The following is a 20,545-nucleotide window of genomic DNA, read 5'->3' on the forward strand; positions in this document are numbered from 1 at the left end:
TAGTACTTAACTTTGGATTATTTGTTGTGTTGCATGGGCATTATTTGTTGAATGATTGTTTTGTAAAATTTATTTTTTCTGAAGGTGGGGTCTCCTTGCTGGGATCCAAGAATCCTCCTTTTGATATGTAATGAAACATGGTGGTTCAGTTTGTGATGGCCAGAATATTGAGCCTTTTTTTGTGTTGCCTTCCTCAAATTCCTATACTTTGCTACACACTGCATTCCTCTGCCTTATGACTGTCTTTTAAAAGACATCTCTTTTATCAGCTTTTGAACCTAATACTCTTTTTACTTAAGGAGCTCTGGCTTCCTTCCCCTTTTCTATGTTGACAGGTAACAATCTCAAAGTAGAGAGTGATAGACTTCGTGACAAAATTGGCCTACTCCTAACCTGTACAAATGTTTAAGAGGACATGGACATGGTGGAATAGGTATCTATCTGGCAGGTAAAAATTTAATAGGATGCACTTTTGGAAGGAAGAATGAGGCAGGAAAATATCAAGGGGTGTAATTTGAAATAGGACGTGGGAGCGTATATGAAGAGATGGTTGGTAGCTTAGGTTGAGAAAGTAATTAAGTAGGCATACTGAATCTTGAATTTTATAAACAGTTATGAAATACAAAAATAAGGAAACTATGAACACATTTTAAAGAACACAGTTTTTCCCTACATTGGAGTCGTGTCCAGTTCTTGCATCACACTTAGGATATGAAAGTTTCAGACAGGATGCAGAAAAAAAATACAAAAATAGTTCTAGGGATGACATTCAGTTTGAAGATTCATTATGCTGGGTTTTCTCTCAGTAGAGAAGATTTTTTTTTAGTTGATATACTCAATCAGGGGTCGAGAAAGATTTGATCAAGAGAAATTGTTCCCATTGGTACGAAGAATACAAACTCCAGCTCCATTCATAATAAAGACTTATCAACCATACTATTTGCCTTCCTAGTTGTTTGCTGTAGCCATTGTCATTCATATTTTTGTTTGAAGGCACCAAAATCTATCTGAATACAAACATTTGGTTATCATTTAATTAATACTTACAATGGGAATTCTCTCATTTTTCTATATTATGCTCCACCTATCACTTTGATTTAAGCAGTTTATATTCTTCCACATCTATCCCCAGGCTTACTGTCCAATTTAGCTTTGCTCGCCTAGCTGAGAATTTGTGTTGCAAACGTTTTGTCCCCTGTCTAGGTGACATCTTCAGTGCTTGGGAGCCTCCTGTGAAGCGCTTCTGTGATGTTTCCTCCGACATTTGTAGTGGCTTGTCTCTGCCGCTTCCGGTTGTCAGTTCCAGCTTTCCGCTGCAGTGGCCGGTATATTGGGTCCAGGTCGATGTGTTTGTTGATAGAATCTGTGGGTGAGTGCTATCAACAAACACATCGACCTGGACCCAATATACCGGCCACTGCAGCGGAAAGCTGGAACTGACAACCGGAAGCGGCAGAGACAAGCCACTACAAATGTCGGAGGAAACATCACAGAAGCGCTTCACAGGAGGCTCCCAAGCACTGAAGATGTCACCTAGACAGGGGACAAAACGTTTGCAACACAAATTCCCACCTCGGCGAACAGAACCACAACAACGAGTATCCGAGCTACAAATCTTTTCCCAAACTTTGAATTTAGCTTTGCGTTATCACTGAATAAAGACCAAATTTAATCATCCAAGTTGATTTTGATAGCACGTAGCTGAAGTCCTTTCACTGATCGTTGTGGTGCCCCACTGTTTATAACCTACCAATTTTTAACAAGTCTCATTTATTCCTACTCTCTGCTTTCCATCCATTAATAATTGTGCTGTCCATGCTAATGTATAACCCCAACCTGTGAGCCCTTGTAGAATCTTTTTATTGAGCCCTTACTGAATACATTTGGATTTCCAAAAGGCACCTCATCCACAGATTCTCCTTTTTATCTACTTTTTCTCATTACTCAAGCTTTTTTAGTTGTACATTAAACATAATTTGCACTTCATAAAAGTTAATCTTAAGAATATTTCAACTTAATGTAGTTTTTCTTTTTGCAGCTCCTGAAATCTTGAACTATGACCCAATTTCAACAGAAACAGACATGTGGTACGTTACTATTTTTTGATAATAGTAGTATTTCTTTCAGCCCTTCAGAGTGGTTCCAACAAAGCGAGTAAAGTTTTGTGGTGAGTGAATCTGCAGGCCAGTAAATGGGAGGAAATGAATACTGCAACATCCACACACTTTCATTCCAGTGCAGATTCACCTGAAATTGGTTATCTTTGTCGCATATTACTGCTACTGGCATTGCTCTGTAGCTCGAACATTTGTTTCTCTGTTGCCATCTCCATAGAGTTAGTACTTTTTTTTTAAAAAGGAGGCTTTTCGTTTCGTAGCTAACAAAATGCAAGCCATATTTTGCGTTTAAACTGTTGGTACAAACTGAAAGCAGTATTGACTAAGCAATATTTTTGTGTGCATCTTTAGTTTTTAAGGAGTAGAACTGAATGTTTGTTTCATTTTTAACACAATAGAAAAATCCACTTCACAGATATGCTTTACACTGTCCCTTAAGTAAGTATTCAGTTCTCCACGAGCCATTCCAAAGTAATTCTCAGGGCCCAAGGCTATACTTCAATTTTTCGCTTTCCTAACATAACTTCTTGTTGACTATTGAATAGCACTCATAGTGGGATTTCTCAGGATTGTCCCTCGACGGTAAGCTTAATGAATTTTCCAGTATTTCTTCAAATGGTCATAGAAGACCTTTTCTTATTCAAACATCAGGTACTACTTGCTGCTTGGTAAACTGTAGTCTTTGAAGTTTTTTTTAAAATTTACTCCCCAGTCCTTGAAGTTCAGTGAAATGTTTTTAAGAAAATAATCAATAAAGTAATAATATAATACAATATGATCTAATTTCTTCCCAAGGACTATACCCATCTTCGTACAATATAAATTGAATTTGTCATTAGCTGGAAATGTTGCTTTAAAAAGTTTTTATATTGGTAGTAAACAGGCAGTTTAAAGCATAAATGCTTATAAACTGACATTTTCAGGTCCTTTTTTTTCTGGGACTTTAGTAGTTAGAGTACTAGCTCCCAAATATGGATGCTATTGCAATTGCCTCCAAGTGTGAATGTCTTGACAGTCTTTCCAGTAAAATATCTTTTGGTGTATTAAACTTTAACAGTCTAATCATCTACAAGGCAAGTCAGGAGTATGATGGAATATTGTCTGTTTGCCTGGATGATCAGTGTAACTCCAACAGCATTCCAACTTTACAGCATCCGGGACAAAGTTTGCTTGATTGGCACCACATCCACTCCCTCCATCGAGGCTCAATAGGAGCAGTGTATACCATCTACAAGAATGCACTGTAGCATATTACCAAGGTTCCTTAGACAGGAATACCACCATCTACAAGTTCCCCTCCAAATCACACTCAATCCTAACTTAGAAATATATTGTTGTCCCTTTGGTGTCATTGGGTTGATGTCCTGGAATCGCATCTCCATCAGCACTGCGGATGTAGCTAGAGCACATGTACTCGATGGGTCAATTAGGCAGCTCACGACCATCTGAAGGACAGCCAAGGAAGGGCAATAAACACTGTTAGAAATCAGTGTTAATTAACCATTAGCAGGCAGTAATGATCATAAAAAGACCATAAGACATAGCAGGAGTAGGCCATTCAGTCTGATCTACCATTCAGAGAGATCATGACCGTTCTAATCATCAATTCCATTTCCCTGCAATTTCTCTCTAACTCTAGATTCCCTTACTGATTTTAAAAATATATTTGGCTCTGTCTTGAATAAGGCTGTTAAGTATATCAGCCCTCTGCAGTAAAAAATTCCACTGTAGAAATTACCCTCAGTAGAAAACCCTCATTTGTCTTCAATGTGCAATACTTTATTCTGAGACTTGTCCTATAATCCTAGACTCTTCAACAGGAAACCACCTTTCTGCATCTACGCTGTCAAGTCCCCTAAGAATCATGTATGTTTCAATAAGGTATCATCTCATTCTTCTAAATTCTAACAAGTATATGTCCAACCTACTCCATCTCTGCTCATAACATAGTCCCTCCATATCTAGTATTAGTCTAGTGAGCAACCTTTTGGGTTGCCTATAATGCCAGTATTTGTTTAGATAAGGGGTACAAGGTTGTGATCTAACTAGTATGTTGTATAGTTTGTGCAAAACCTCCCTATTTCTATACTTTATTCACCTTGAAATAAAGACCAATATTCCATTTTGCTTCCCTATTACCTGTTAAACTTTACTAGTTTTTTCTGATTCGTGGAGAGGGACTTCCAAATCCCTCTTCTGAAACATTCTGCAGTCTTTCTCCATTTTAAATAATATTCAACTTCTGTATTCATCCTGTCAAAGTGCACAACCTCCTCCTTTCCCACATTTATATTCCATCTGCTGAGTTTTTACCCATTTGCGTAACCAGTCTGTATACTCCTCCTTTGTTTCAACATCACTACTTGCCTTCTAACCTATCTTTGTTATCTGCAAAGTTGGCTATAGTACGTTCACATTCATAAAGTCATTAATCAAAATTAATTGTTGCCCTGGCACTGATCCCTGTGGCATTCCACTAGTTGCAGATTGCGATCCTGAAAATGCCCTCTTTCTCCTGACAGTGTTCTATTAATTAGCCAAATCTCTCCATGCTAATATGCTACATCCAACATCATGGGCCTTCCTCTTAGGTAACGTTTATGGTGTGATATCTTCTGAAAACCCAAATACATTACCTCTACTACTTCCCCTTTAACTACCCTGCTTGTTATCTCAGACTTTTAGTAAACTTGTTAGGCATGATTTCCCTGTCATGAAGTGATGCTGATTCTGCATGATTTATATCATGTATTTCTAAACGCTTCACATTGTAATAGACACTGAAGTGTATATTTTCCCAATGAAGCGCATTAAGCTAACTGGCCAATAGTTATTTTTTGGTTAGCTCCTTCCCGTTTTAAATTATATTACTGTGGCAGTTTTTGGAAACTTTAGAACTCTTCCAGAATCAAATGATTTTAATTTTATTTTTTCTCTTACAGTTTCCTTAGTGGTGTTAAGTTACTAAACATATCTAACCAGGTTGTCAATCTATTTTTGAGTAAGAGCGTCAGTTTATTGTACCCAGAATATGAATCAAAACCATATAGTCAATTCTGATGTAACACGATAGTTCTGTTCTCGTGCAATCTCATAAGAAAATGGCACAATAGCCACACAATTTAAATGATTGAGGCTGGGATAGTGTTATAGCCAATACAGGCAAGGAAAGTTTGTATTCTACAAATAATGGTCTTAATTGTTCAACTGTTAAAGCCGATTCCATTGAAGAAATGCGTTATATCATAAACAACTATATGAAAATATATAAAAAATAGTTTGGATAGATCTCATCATGAAGAGCAAAAAGAAATTCAATCCCTTTCCATAGCCTTTTTGCAGACTCTCAAACCAGTGTAGTTGCACTCCTAACTCTGCTTTATTTTATTTCATTAATATTGCAAGCCTTTCAGGAACTTGACCATTTACCAGATGTGATTCTGTCTGCTGCTACTACTTCTCCTAAGGTACACACCACCCAGGATAACTGATTTTCTCACTGTATTCTAAGAATAAAAATTAAAGGCTGCCAAACCATCTTCAGACTTTTTTTTTCCAAAATTAATCATGGCGACTGCCATGACTTAAACTGTTGTTTTGCGGGAATGGATGAACTCTTTTTTTTTTCCTGAACTGAATCCTGCTTCTGGCCTCTAAGCTCCCATTCTGTAGGTGATAAAAAGTTATCCTGGTAAATATTTAAGTACTAGTTCCATCAGGTAGCTTGAATCATTTTAGAGTCTTTTAGTTACAGCACTAAAACAGACTTTGGTCCACCTTGTCTCTGTCGACCAGATGTCCTACACTGATCTCATTCCATTTGCCAGCAGTTGACCCATATGCCTTTTCAACCCTTCCTATTCATGTGCTTATCCAGACGCTTTTTAAATGATGTAATTGTACCCACCTCCCCTTCCTCTGGCAGCTCATTCCATGTGCACATAAAAACGTGTCTCTTCATAAAAACGTTGCCCCTCTGGTCTCTTTTAAGTCCCTCTGCTCTTCCATAAATCTATGCTATCTAGTTTTGGGCTACCCTGCCTTGGGAAAAAGACCATGGCTATTCACCCTCTCCATATCCCTCTATAAGGTCACCCCTCAGCCTCTGATGCCCCAGGAAAAACAGCTCCAGCCTCTCCCTATAACTTAAACCCTCCAATCCCAGCAACATCCTTGTAAATATTTTCTGCACCATTTCAAGTTTAACAACATCTTTCTTAAAGCAAGGAGATCAGAATTGAACACAGTATCCTAAAAGTGGCTTCACTAACATCCTGTACAACTGCAACATGACATTCCAACTCCTATATTCAGTGTTCTGACCAATAAAGGACAGTGTGCCAAATGCTGTCTTCGCCACCCTGTCAACCTGCACCTCCACCTTCAAGGAACTTGCGCCCTTGGGTCTCTTTGTTCGGCAACACTCCCCAGAACATTACCCTTAAGTGTATAAGTCCTTTCTTAATTTGCACTTCAAAATAGCAGCACTTCATATTTATCTAAATTTTTCTGATCAAGGTTATATAGATAAGTTGCAGAGCTGGGCAGAAAGGTGGCAAATGGAGTTCAATGTAGCTAAGTGTGAAGTGATTCACTTTGGTAGGAGTAACAAGATGGATTACTGGGCTAATGGTAGGCTACTTGGTAGTGTGGATGAGCAGAGGGATCTTGGTGTCCATGTACACAGATCTCTGAAAGTTGCCACCCAGGTAAATAGTGATGTGAAGAAGGCATATGGCGTACTGGGCTTTATTGGTAGAGGAATTGAGTTCCGGAGTCCTGAGGTCATGTTGCAGTTGTATAAGACTCTGGTGCGGCCTTATCTGGAGTATTGTGTACAGTTTTGGTCGCCATACTATAGGAAGGATGTGGAGGCACTGGAACGGGTGCGGAGGTGGTTTACCAGGATGTTGCCTGGCATGGTAGGAAGATCGTATGAGGAAAGGCTGAGGCACTTGGGGCTGTTCTCATTGGAGAAAAGAAGGTTTAGGGGAGATTTGATAGAGGTGTACAAGATGATTAGGGGTTTGGATAGGGTTGATAGTGAGAACCTTTTGGAGTCAGCTGTTACTAGGGGACACAGCTTTAAATTAAGGGGAGGTTGATATAGGACAGATGTTAGGGGTAGATTCTTTATTCAGCGGGTTGAGAGTTCATGGAATGCCCTGCCAGTATCAGTGGTGGACTCTCCCTCTTTATGGTCATTCAAGCGGGCATTGGATAAGCATATGGAGGTTATTGGGCTAGTGTAGGTTAGGTAGGCTTCGGTCGGCGCAACATCGAGGGCTGAAGGGCCTGTACTGCGCTGTATTTTTCTGTGTTCTATGTTCTATGTTCCATGTTCCATTGTGCTCAGTGATAAACACGTAGTCCACCATCCCACCAATTTTGGTGTCATTTGCAAACTTAAGGGTGAACCCACAGAAAGCGAGCAGCCCAGTTGGAGTCCCTGGCCTGCACTCTGATCCTGTGCAAATTAGCTGAAAGGAGTATTCGCAAACGTCTTCAACCTCTCCTTTCTATGATCTGAAATTCCTACCTGCTACAAGAAGACCACTATCCCAATGCCAAAGAAAAATCATGCAGCATGCTCACTACCAACTGGTGGTGCTGACCTCCATAATTGTGAAATGCTTAGAGAGGTTGGTCATGGCTCACATCAATTTTGAACCTGCCAGATTGCTTTGCAATTTGCCTACTCACTCAACCAGTCCACAGCAGACACCATCTCCTTGACCCTGTGCTCATCCCTGGAACATCTGGGCAACAAGGTTATCTACATCAAACTCTCTCATATTGGCTACAGTTCCACCTTGGCACCATAATTCCAAACAAACTTGTCTGCACTCTGTAACTGGATTCTCGACTTCCTGACTGACAAACCGCAGCCCTTAGGGATCGACGACAACGCCACCTCCATGATAATCTTCAACACTGGTGCCCTGCAAGGCGACATACTTAACCCCCTACTATACTCCTTTACACATGCACAACTGTGTGGCTAAATTCCACAGCAACTCCATTTCCAAGTTTGCTGCTGATGTTGTTGTAGGTTGGATCTCAAAGAACTAATAGACAGAGTATAGGAAGGAGATGGTGCTTAAAGACAACAATCTCGATCAACTTCAAAATGTAAGAGCTGATTATTGACTTCAGGAAACAGAGTAGAAGGCATCAAGAATGTCGCTACTTCCTTAGTAAGCTAAGGAAACTTGGCATGTCCATTTAAGTCTCTCTCAATTTTTTATAGATGCTTTATTGGTATGGCAACCTTAGTTCCCAAAACAAAAATAAACTACAGAGAATTGTGTACATGGCCCAGTCCGCCATGCAAACCAAACTCCCATCCATTGACCTCACCTATATTTCCCGATGCATCGGGAAAGCAATCAACATAACAGGTGGAAGGAGCCTGGTGGAAGAGAACATAAAAGTTTGTGTACATGTACAAACCGGTTCAAGATCAACTTCCTCCCTGCTGCTATCAGACATTTGAGTGGACCTCTTTTTTTTAATGTTAATGTTGATCTCTTCTTTTTTTCCCCGCTGAAGTTCCTATAGACAAGATCTACTCTCTTCCTTCATAAATCTTCTTTGTCACTTTCAAAAAAACTCAATCAAGTTAATTTATCACATGATTTATTGGCAATGTTATCTTCACTTCAATGTTCCAATTGAATTTCTGACTCCTTATTTTAGGAAAAAAATTGTTGCAGCACTACTTTAGAATCTAAGTTCCCAAATTTCATAGTGAGAGGCTATTTGAGACATTAACCATATGGATCTTTTATGGATGAAGAGCACCTCAACTCTCTCTCCTTCATTCAGGTTCTTCAATTTCAATAACCCTGAATGCACTTAGATGATTGTATTTCTTCTTTCTATAATATAGACCAGCAATTCCTGTATTGATTCTTGCAAAACAGTTATAACCTTTCCAGATGAGTGTTCTCTCTAAATTCAAGTTTGTCACCAGTGATTGATGATCTCCCAAGGTTTATGAGGAGCTATTGATTTGTTACTTGAATCTTCAGGTTAATTAGTAAACTTACTGGGCAAAGCTGAAAATCTGTTCACCTAAACTGACTGACCCACTTCAGAATGTGTTAAAAGCACATGTTACAGAGCATGGAAAGGTTTTTGTGGAGCTGGTTTGGAACTGTCTTTTTTTTATCTCAATCCTGATCAACTTCACAATTTCTACCTTAAGATCTGTTCTTGCAGTATCTGGCATAAGAAAAGAGATTAATTTGAAGTAGGGGCTGGCACATTCTTGCTTTAAGCTATTTTAGCCTGGGGTTATTTGGACAGAATACAGTCTTGTCACCTTGACATTTTCATAATTGCACATCTAAAATTTTAGAAATTCATATCAACCACTGTTCATCATACCATCTTAAATGTTGTCAATACATAATGCATGTAATGGGGATTCTTGTTATTAAAGTTGACAAGAAATTATAGATTCTGCTTTACAGATTTGTTTTTATCTTGTCCACAGGAGCATTGGAGTATTGGTATACATGTTGCTGACAGGAAAGTCTCCATTTCAGGGCGAAGATAAGCAAGAGACTTTTCTCAATATCTCGCAAGTTAATGTTGATTATTCAGAAGAAACGTTTGAAGGAGTTTCAAAAACTGCTATTGAATTTATTCAACAGCTTCTGGTCAAAAAACCTGAGTGAGTACATATCGGGGGGGGGCTTGGAATAAAGTTATGTACCCACAAAACATCTAAAAAATGGTGCACAGATTCTGCAAAAAATTAAGTTTTTAAAAGTTCTTAGTATTTTTGATAGCTTCCATGTTTTGGTAACTTATCACCCAAAGCAAAGCTGCAATTTGACTTCTCTTAATTTAAAAAATTGACCTTAGTGAAGTGAATCTTGAAGAAAATGTGGAGTATTATGGAGTCGGTCATACAGCATGGAAACAAATCCTTTGATCCATCTTGTCCATACTGACCAGATGTCCAAATCTGACCTGGTCTTATTTACCTGCATTTGGCCCATATCCCTCCATCTCCACCAATTCCTCTGCCAGCTCATTCCATTCATGCACCACTCTCTACGTGAAAGTGTTACCCCTCAGGGTCTTTTAAGTCTCCACTCACACCTAAAACCTCTAGTTTTGCAATCCCAACCCCACCAAAAAGATCTTGCCTATTCACTCTATCCATGCTCCTCATGATTTTGTAAACCTCTATAGGGCACCCCTCAGCCTCCAATACTCCAGGGAGGAAAACTCCAATCTATTCAGCCTCTCCCTAAATCCCTTCAGTCCTGGCAACATGGTTGAAAATCTTTTCTGCACCCTGTCAAGTTTAACAACATCCTTCCTATAGAAGGGTGACCAGTATTGTTTGCAGTAGTCAAAAGTGACCTTACCAATGTCCTGTACAGTTTCAAGATGATATCCCAGCTCCTATAATACTCAATGTTCTGACCAATGAAGGTTTATATTACCAAAATGCAACATCTTACATTTATCCGAATTAAACTCCATCTACCATTCCTTGGCTCATCTGATCACGATCCTATTGTAGTCTGAGAATCTTCACTTGACCACCCATTTTGGTGTCATCCTCAAACTTACTAAACATGTCGCTTATATTCACATCCAAATTTATGTAAATGACAAAGGCAGTGGAGGCAACCCCAATTCTTGTGGCACACTACTGGTCACAGGCCTCCAGTCTGTAAAGCAACCCTCCAACATCTTCCATCTCCTACCTTCAATCCAATTGGTTAGCTCCCCCTAGATCCTATGTGATCTAACCTTATTAATCAGTTACCATGCAGAATCCTGTCAAACACTTTGCTGAAGTCCATGTATACAATGATGAAGGCAGAGTGGGAGACAATCTTATTTGTCACCTCTTCAAAAAATTCAATTAAGTTGGTGAGACACTACCTCTCATACAAAAAGCCATGCTGACTATCCCTAATCAGTCCTTGCCTCTCCAAATACATGTAAATCCTGTTCCTTAGAATCTCCTCCACCACTAATGTAAGGCTCATGATCTGTAGTTCCCTGGCTTTTCATTACAGCCGAGTTAATGTGGAACTTGATAAATAGTTATATGTACTGGAAGGGGCATCAACTTCTCTGGAGACTTAACAACTGTGATATTCCACCAGTGCGTGGTCCTTTTTTAATTTTATTGATGTCTTGCCAGTTATGAGTGGCATTTTAAATCATATGGTAGTTTTTCAAGATTGCAGCTCAGTAAATTGATTTTGAAATGAATTGTTCATTTAAAATATGGTATTTTAATTGTTCATTTAAAATATGCTTCGGTAGTGCCGAAGCATATTTTAATTGTTCATTTAAAATATGCTTCGGTAGTGCCGAAGCAATGGTGCAAACTGGCAAATAAGTGTGAAGGTGGGACAGTAGTTCATATGTGAATGCTGCCAGACCTGTTGAATATAGAAACACACACAATAGGAACATGAGTAGGCCTTCGTATGTGCTTCACCCCTCAATATGAACACGGTTGATCATCTAACTCCATACCCTGTTCATGTTTTCTTCCCATACCCTTTGATCTCATTCTCCCTAAGAACTGTGAATTTTTTTCAAAAAGGTTAGATAATAGTTTGGCCTCAAGTGCTATCTTTGACATAAATTCCACAGGCTCATATTTCAGTCCGACATGATCTATACTATATTCTTAGACTGTTACCTAAGTTATGGGCTCTCCAGTCATTTACTGTCTAGCCCTATTAGATTTTTATAGATACCCTCATTCTTCTTAACTCCAGTGAGTATACTACTAACCTATCCAGGGTGTCTCCATATTTCTGGGAGAAAGTGAGGACTGCAGATGCTGCAGATTCCTGAAGAAGGGCTGGTGCCCGAAACGCCGATTCTCCTGTTCCTTGGATGCTGCCTGACCTGCGCATTTCCAGCATCACATTTTCAGCTCAGTCTCCCTATTTCTGACAACTTCAACTTACATTTTTATTTCTGATTCCAAATCTGTGTGTTGTGTACTTGCTAAAGGAATCCTGACTGATCATTCGTGGATGGTAAATCTAGTTTAGATCCAAATAGTTTGATAACATCCTGACAATATAGTAGATTGCTGCTCTTCAGCAAAAGTGAAAATGTCTAGTGTAGGGTTATAATTTTTGACTAGATAACTGAATCAAGGCCTTGGTTTTAAATGTAAAGAGTTTGGACAGTCAAATATTTAGTCCATTCACAATCAGGGCAGTATAATTAATAGAATGGTACTGATCAGGGTTTAATATTCTTAACTTAGTTTAAGTGAACCTTGGGTTCTTCAATTGTTCAGTTTTTATAAGTTAAGCATGGTGGACATCATGATTTGTAAATTTGTTTATTAAATGAGTTCAGGAGATGAATCACTTCATAAATATCTTAACGGTGCCTTAAGGAAAACATTTAGAAATTGAAATGAAAGTGCATATTCCAGAACACGCAACATGTACTGATGTCATAACTGACACTGATCCTAATCTAAATAGTTACACTGTTTGTTTGTTTGAATGGCTGGCTATGATCTGTTTTTCTGATGAAATAGAAACTAACAACTTATTTTAATATGGGGAAGGAAAGATTTGCTCGCAAATTATCAAACTTCAGTTGTGCTTTGTTCAGTGACTAGCATTGGAGAATAACTCCAATCTGTAATTATTAACTGTATTAACACTAGACCATTTAAATGTTACAACTGCTTCATCCATGTCATTTAGCAGTATTCATATTTTGGGTCTTCAGTTGGGGTGGTGCATAACACTAAAAGATTTGGAATACAATAGGGAAAATATTTAGTTTTATATTGGCTAATTTTGAGTACTAAAGTTTAAATGTAAACTGATGCAAGCATTTTAGAATACAAAAGCAATAGCTTGACTTCAATAACCAAGGGAAAAATAAGAGTTTAGCCTTACAGTGCTTTACTGTATACAGGAAATCTATTTACAATGTTCCAGGAAAAATTAAGAGGGTTCGTAAAAGGAATTTTCCTTTATGCTATAATAGACAAGGACTAAAACCCCAGGACTACTGAAAATTTGTGAAAATTGAATTGAATTTCCTGGGAACAGAGAAGGAACGCCTAAGATCTTGAAGGGCAGAGAGATTTCTGACTGCATTATGCCCTTGAAATCGAATAGAATGTAAATGATCCAGGGATACCTCTGAACTGGAATGGGTGTACTTAACAATGTTATCACTGAAAGAATAAGGATTTGTCAAGGTAGGAAGTATTGGGGTCAGGCAGCACTCAAGTGAGCTTTTGTAGATTATGAACAATGCTAATGCCTGGTGTCTGCCAAACCTTGTGAAGGGTCAAAGAATTTCTGGTTATGATCACTGGTGAGAGGGTACAGGGTTCATCAGTTGGAGAATCAAGATCCTGAAATATAATGCCACTGCAATGGCATCTTGTGATGAGGAATACTGGAACAGCATCCATTCTGGGATGTACTGGGAAGCGGTGGGGGGGGGTGGGGGGTGGGAGGGACCCAATTTATGGCAATAAAAGGTTAATGGGATCCAGAAAACTGGGAGAAAGAGAATGGGACTTTGAATTTATTGTTGGTCCTCTAATGTGCATGTATTGCGAGGATGAGAGAAGGTAGACCACATTTAGAGTCTTGAGCAATTTGGGTCCCATACCTCCAGGAAGGATGTATTGGCACTGAGGAGAGTCCAGAGGAGGTTCACAAGAATGATCCCAGGAATGAAAGTCTTAAAATATGACAAATGTTTGAGGACTCTGGGACTATATTGAGTTTTTAGAGCGGAGAGAGGGGATCTGATTGAAACTTGCAGAATACTGAATGGCCTGAACAGAGTGGACATTGGGAAGATGTCTGTATTGGTGGGTGAGATGAGGACCTGAGGGCACAGCCTTAGAGTAAAGGGAAGACCCCTTTAAAACAAGGATGAGGAGAAACGTCAGCCAGAGAGTGGTGAATCTATGGAATTCATTGCCACTGAGGGTTGTGGAGGCCAGGTCATTGTGTATATATAAGAAAGAGTCATATAAGTACTTGATTAATCGCCTTGGTAATCAATCAAAGGTTGCGGGAAGAAAGGTTTTTCAACCCCATTCTCCTATTAGTTATGATCGAATGGCAGAGCAGATTTGATGGGCAGAATGGCCTAATTTCTGCTCCTTTGGGCCCTTAAGAATTGGAATGAGGAGTTCTCTAGTGTAGTAGGAATTATCAGACCCTAAAAATTAATTGGTCTCATGATTCTATTCACAAACAGTTGCTTCACTTTGCCTGCTTCCTGCATGAATTAAAGTGAGAATATAGACTGTACCTTTTTAGATGGTTGTGCAGCTTTTCCTTTTTGCAGGCAAGGTCAGCATTTACCTGTATATCAAATTTTAAGTATTTGTTGATGGAACATTTCTAAACAGGTGAATTCTATTGTCATTTAGCAATTTTTAAAACTTCGATTTTAATTCAAGGATTTGGAAATGGGTCAACTTTGTCTCCTTGAGTTGATCTTCAGACGATTGGCTTCGAACTTGCATTGTAATTTTCCTAGAAGAATTGCCATATTATTCCTAAATGTTATAATTTGGAGTTGTCATTTAAATTGATCACTTCGAAATTACCAAATCTGTCTTTTTCTAGTCATAGTCTTAGAGATGTACAGCATGGAAACAGACCCTTCGGTCCAACTTGTCCATGCCGAACACACATCCCAACCCAATCTCGTCCCACTTGCCAGTACACTACCCATATCCCTCCAAACCCTTTCAATCCAAACCCTTCCAATCATATACCCATTCGGATGCCTTTTTAAATGTTGCAATTGTACTAGCCTCCACCACTTCCTCTCGCAGCTCATTCCATACATGTGTGAAAATGTATCTTTCCCCCCTCACCCTAAACCTATGCCCTCTAGTTCTGGACTCCAGGGAACAGACTATTTATCCTATCCATGCCCCTCATGATTTTATAAACCTTTATAAGGTCACCCCTCAGCCTCTCTAACTCCAGGGAAAACAGCCTTAGCCTATTCAGCCTTTCCCTATAGCTCAAATCCTTCAACCCTGGTAACATAGTTGTAAATCTTTTCTGAACCCTTTCAAGTTTCACAACATCTTCCAATGAGAAAGAGACCAGAATTGCACGTCCTATTGCAAAAGTGGCCTAACCAATATCCTATACAGATGCATGTGACTGCCCAACTCCTGTAGTCAATACTCTGACCAATAAAGGAAAGCATACCAAATGTCGCCTTCACTATCCTATCGACCAGCGACTCCACTTTCAAGGTGCTATGAACCTGCACTCCAAGGTCTCTTTGTTCAGCAACACTCCTGAGGACCTTACCATTAAGTGTATTAGTCCTGCTCTGATTTGCTTTCCCAAACTGCAGCACTTCGCATTTATCTAAATTAAACACAATCTGCTACTCCTCAGCCCATTGGCTCATCTGGTCAAGATCCTGTTGTAATCTGAGGTAACCTTCTTCGCTGTCCACGGCACCTCCAATTTTGGTGTCATCTGCAAACTTACTAACTGTACCTCTTATACTCGCAACCAAATCATTAATATAAATGATGAAAAGTAGTGGACCCAGCACTGATCCTTGTGGCACTCCACTGGTCACAGGCCTCCAGCCTGAAAAACAACCGTCCACCACTACCCTCTGTCTTCTACCTTTTGAGCCAGTTCTGTATCCAAATGGCTAGTTCTCACTGTATTGCATGATATTCGCGTGAAATTTTTGTCACTGACAATAATAACATTTGCTATCCATCCCTAAATGCTCATGAGAGGAGTTACAGGTCAAGCACATTGCTATGGATCTGGACCCGCAAGTAGTTCACACCAGATAAGGGTAGCAGATTTCTTTCCCAAACTGACATCAGTGAGTGATGCATTTTTACAGCAACTGATCACCATTACTGAGACTAGCTTCCTGTGAAATAGAGAATACAAATGGGAACCGTATTGCTTGCTTTCTAAGATGTCATCCACACTTTTTTCATACTAGTCCATTTGTGTAGGCCTAGAATGTTTTGTTTCTTTGGCTGACTCTTCAATATTAATTCATGAAGAAAAATCAGTGGTTATGGGTCAATTTCATTTCTTGGACAGGAAGTGAAAATTTATAGGATTGTGTCCCTGTTCTCACCAATTTAAAAATCTATTAAAGAAATCTTCTGTATTGTTTTCTGTTGACCTTAATTGACAACCACCTGATGAAGGAGCGACGCTCCGAAAGTTAGTACATGCAAATAAATCCATTGGACTATGACCTGGTGTTGTGATTTTTAACTTTGTCCACCATAGTCCAACGCTGGCACCGCCAAGTCATGACAACCTTAATTCTGCAATATTTATAGATCCTTTAATTTGAAAAAAGAAAAAATACTCTTATGTAACACATGTATCACTATTATGCATATCAGTCTTGAATTGGATTATTATATTTAAAAAGTGATAATGATTGACTTGAATAAAATGTTTTTTGCTCATAATGCTTTGCTTGCATGGTTGAACCAATTAGTGGCTTCTTAGATTACCATAATGTAGGTCTTGAACTTTTTAAAAATCATTATGGCAGATTTCATTTTAATTTATTTTAAATTTAGTTTTATTTTAATGTGACTAAGCAACTATTTCAATTCTAATTTTTGTCTATCCTTTGTTTTTAAAGTTATTTGACAAGTTATAACTATTCTGTTTACTTTGAAGGGAGCGAATAAATGCAGAAGCATGTCTTTTTCATCCATGGCTGCAAGCAGAAGAATTGATGGGTAATCCTGGTCCAGAAATTATGCCGTGTGTTCCTCAGTCAGAAGAGTACATTAAGTCTTTAGAAGAAAATCCCATACGATCTCTCACATTTGGTGTCTGCAGACATTTGGATAAAGAAAATGGTTTTGAAGAATCTGCTGTTGAACCCAAACGATTTCGATATGATGACTCATACAAAAGTTGTCATGAGATTACAGGGGAATGGGTGTTTTAAAATTGGAGTATGTTAATTGCAACAAAACAGCACTTTGGGAATCTTCCCCTTTATGTTGGGCTCAATCACTTTATAAAAGTATGTGACTCAAGTGCATAAACATTCTCGGTAAATAAACAGTGTCTCAGTTGCTGATGTGTTGGCACTTTCAAACTTTTTTTTAAAAAAGTTGCATGAAAACACATCAACATTTTTTGCACTTATCTCAATAGGAAATACTCTTCTTAAAATGTTTAGAATTAAGGTTAGTATGCTTAAGATAATGAGCAAAGTAAAATATCTACTTGATTCATTTCATTTCTACTGGTTCTGATTGTACCCAGGTATCGGTCTCTCTTTTTTTAGGCAGCTAGCATATATTGGAGAGCTGTAACTAGGATCCGTAATTATAGTCCACAACCTTTCTATAATAGTTACTTAAGATTATTCACATTACAACAGCTCCTGAAGATAACTTTGAATATATTTTAAATATCTGAACACCTGGACAGTGGTTCATTATGATGCTTGAATGGTGCATTGCAATTGTAATTACAGGTTGATAACTGTTCTTCCAAGCAATCAAATTCTGCACACAATACAAAGATTCCCTTAATGAAACTTGCTTTCAAAAAAAAACTTGCATTCCTTTTAACCATTGTGCCAGCATTCATTGTTAGTTTGGCAAAGATGTGGGTTTTTCAATTTTTAGCATAAATGTGAATATATAATCTCAAAAGAAGAAAAATTCTGAACAAACTGCAAAAAGTGCATAACTGCTTCCATGTATCATTGTAGGATTTTTCCTACTGTGTCCATCTTTATGGCTTTGTAAAAAGACTTATGGGCTAACAAAGGCCAAGTTGGAAAATCCTAGCTTGTAACTATTGAAATTCTTTTAATTTGATGCAAATAAGCTAATTGTCAAATTTCAAAAGGAATTCCTGAAATTCAGTAGTGATTGTAACTGTGTTCCTGATATAACTAGCATATTATATTTGAAAAACAGATTGAGCTATTAAACTTTGAGCAATTATTATGCACTTTTTCTATTACATATCAGTTTCAGTTGCTTTATTTTAGAACAATAAGGCAAACAATTTTTGGTCTTTAAGACATGGAAGTGATATGTCATTTGAGAATTAGGATATTTGGAAATAAGTTGCCTGCATCTTTTTAGAGATATTTTAGCTTCAAAGAGATTAAAATATTTTAATGCTTTTCAGATATCTAGTCAAAACTTAATCATACAGGAAGCCTGAATCTATGCTTTTAATGTAGCAGGCCCTGGGCCATTGCTATTATTGAATACATATAATGTTTAACTCAATGAAAGTGATATTTGTGAAAATTTTGAACTGTAAGGTAACTTATCTAATTTTGAAACATTTACATGAATGTTTTTTAATTTTAAAATTAAATCTGAAATATAGCTTTCCATAGTTGGAAATATTTATTTTTTTTGACATTTTGTAAATTATTATAAGTTCTCAGGAAACATGCAGTTTTTCATTAAAGCTCAAACTGAGGTCTTTGTAATTTGAAGCAAATGTTTATATACAAATAAACTTTAATTATTGGGCAAAACTTCATTTTTAAAGCTGTTTCCAGAGTAAAGTGATGTCTGTCTTTGTGTTTTATATTTTTAAGAAGGCTAAAGCATTGTGTTAAGGTGAAATGTATTGTTTTGTCTTGTACAAATCCGGTCAAGCTTCACTTAGAATCTTGGCATTTTGATCAGCTCGTGGTAAACAAAGCTGAGTTCTGCAGATGAGATTGATTTTCACAAGTTTACAGTACCTGGGTCATAGAGTGCAGTTTTTTAACCTTTCATGTGTAGCTCTTATAGATGAAATTATCCTAAGATAAAGAGAATAGATTTCATTGGTTCAACTAAATTGGTTAAGGAAAACCAGGAAGTCAAATTTACAAGTTGTGCAAGGTCATATCTGAGAGGGTGGAGGGAAATGGTTTGGGTGGTGGGAGTGGGAGGAGTATTAGTATTGATAGGCTGCCAGCTACAGTATGCACTGACTTTCTGGATTCTTGTCACCATTCAGTGACACTACCTGCACAAGCATCTGTGGTAGAGTGTTACAGTTCATCATCCTGAGTGAAGAAATCTTTTCTCATTCATCCAAAATGACATCCTGTGTACCCTGAGACTCTGACCCCTTGCTCTGGACCCATATGCCTGGGAAACAAATTGTTTTCTCAAAATTCTAAATGTTTCAATGAGGTTTTCTTTTATTCATCTGCTCTCCAGTGAATACAGGCCCAGTTGACCCAATCTCTTCTTACAATAGACTTGCCATCCCAGGAATCAGTCTGGTGAATTGTACTCCACACTCCCTCTGGCAATTACATCCTTTTCTTGGATAAGAAGACCAATACTGCATGTAATATTCTAGTGGTGGTCTCACCAAAGCCCCCTGTACAACTGCAGTAAGATTTTCTTGCTCCTGTACCCAAACCCTCCTATAGTGTAGGCCAATATACCATTTGCCTTCCTAACTGCTTGCTTTTGGTGAGGACAACCAGCTGATTTGGTACATCAACCTTTCCTAATCCAGCACATTTAATACTCTGCCATTCTGTTTCTCGCACTGAATTGGAGAGCTTCACACTTTATGCATATTATACTGTGTCTGACTTGTATTTACCTTCTCAATCAACTTGCCTAAATTGTCTTCGAGCCTTTTTACATCCACCTCACCATTCGCACTCCTATCTGGTTTTGCATTGTCTGTAAGCTTTGAAATGTTGCACACTTTATGATGGGTTCCAGCAGTTTCCCAAGTTCTGATGTTTACGCTAATCAACCTGAAGTTCCTAGTTTTCTTCTTCCTTTTTTAACTAGTTGGGTTATGTTTGTTCCCTTCAAACTCCAGCATAGTTCCAGAATTTATGGAATTTTGAAAAATGGCATCTGACATCTGTTTCTGTGGCCAGCACCTTTAGTGACATGGGATGTAGATTACCAGACCCTGTGGATTTGAGGCTTTCAGTCCCATTATTTTCTCCAACACTTCCTTTTACCAATATCAAATTTTACTTCCATCTCCTTTCCAAAAGAACTTTGCTTCCCTAATACTTCTGAGATTTTTGTTGTTGTGTTCTATAAAGATAGAACATAAGCAGTTGTTTAATTGTTCTGCCCTTAACTTTCCATTATCGAGCAAGGCTTCATCATGCAGCTTTGTATCGATTCAATGGAATGTAAGTAGTTATGCATAATTAATGAGTTTTCAAATACCAAACTGGAAAATCCCTGATGCAACTTGCTGTTCAACGTTGATCTGGTAGAAAAGCTCATCAGCTTGCCTAAGTATGCTGTGACTTGTCTCAAACTGCTATTGGTGAAGATCCTGACTTGGTTTGTAGTGTAGTTTTAGAGAGAGAAAACAATTCCAATAACCTTAATACTACTTCAAAAGAGTGTACCTGAGGTGCAGTGAAAGTGTCTCTAC

General features: G+C 38.2%; 1 protein-coding gene across 1 annotated transcript in view; it reads left to right on the top strand.

The window, feature by feature from the left end:
- Positions 1–18,667, top strand: part of LOC140482054 (serine/threonine-protein kinase 17B-like) — a 31,680-nt gene extending 13,013 nt beyond the window's left edge. Inside the window, exons 5-7 of the mRNA XM_072578958.1 lie at positions 2,039–2,087; positions 9,619–9,798; positions 16,820–18,667. Of these exons, the coding sequence (XP_072435059.1) occupies positions 2,039–2,087; positions 9,619–9,798; positions 16,820–17,096 (506 nt within the window). The 3' untranslated portion in view covers positions 17,097–18,667. The remainder of the gene's footprint in view (positions 1–2,038; positions 2,088–9,618; positions 9,799–16,819) is intronic.
- Positions 18,668–20,545: the final 1,878 nt, after the last annotated feature.

This window comes from Chiloscyllium punctatum, chromosome 10 (genome assembly GCF_047496795.1).
Source record: "Chiloscyllium punctatum isolate Juve2018m chromosome 10, sChiPun1.3, whole genome shotgun sequence".
Classification (NCBI taxonomy): domain Eukaryota; kingdom Metazoa; phylum Chordata; class Chondrichthyes; order Orectolobiformes; family Hemiscylliidae; genus Chiloscyllium; species Chiloscyllium punctatum.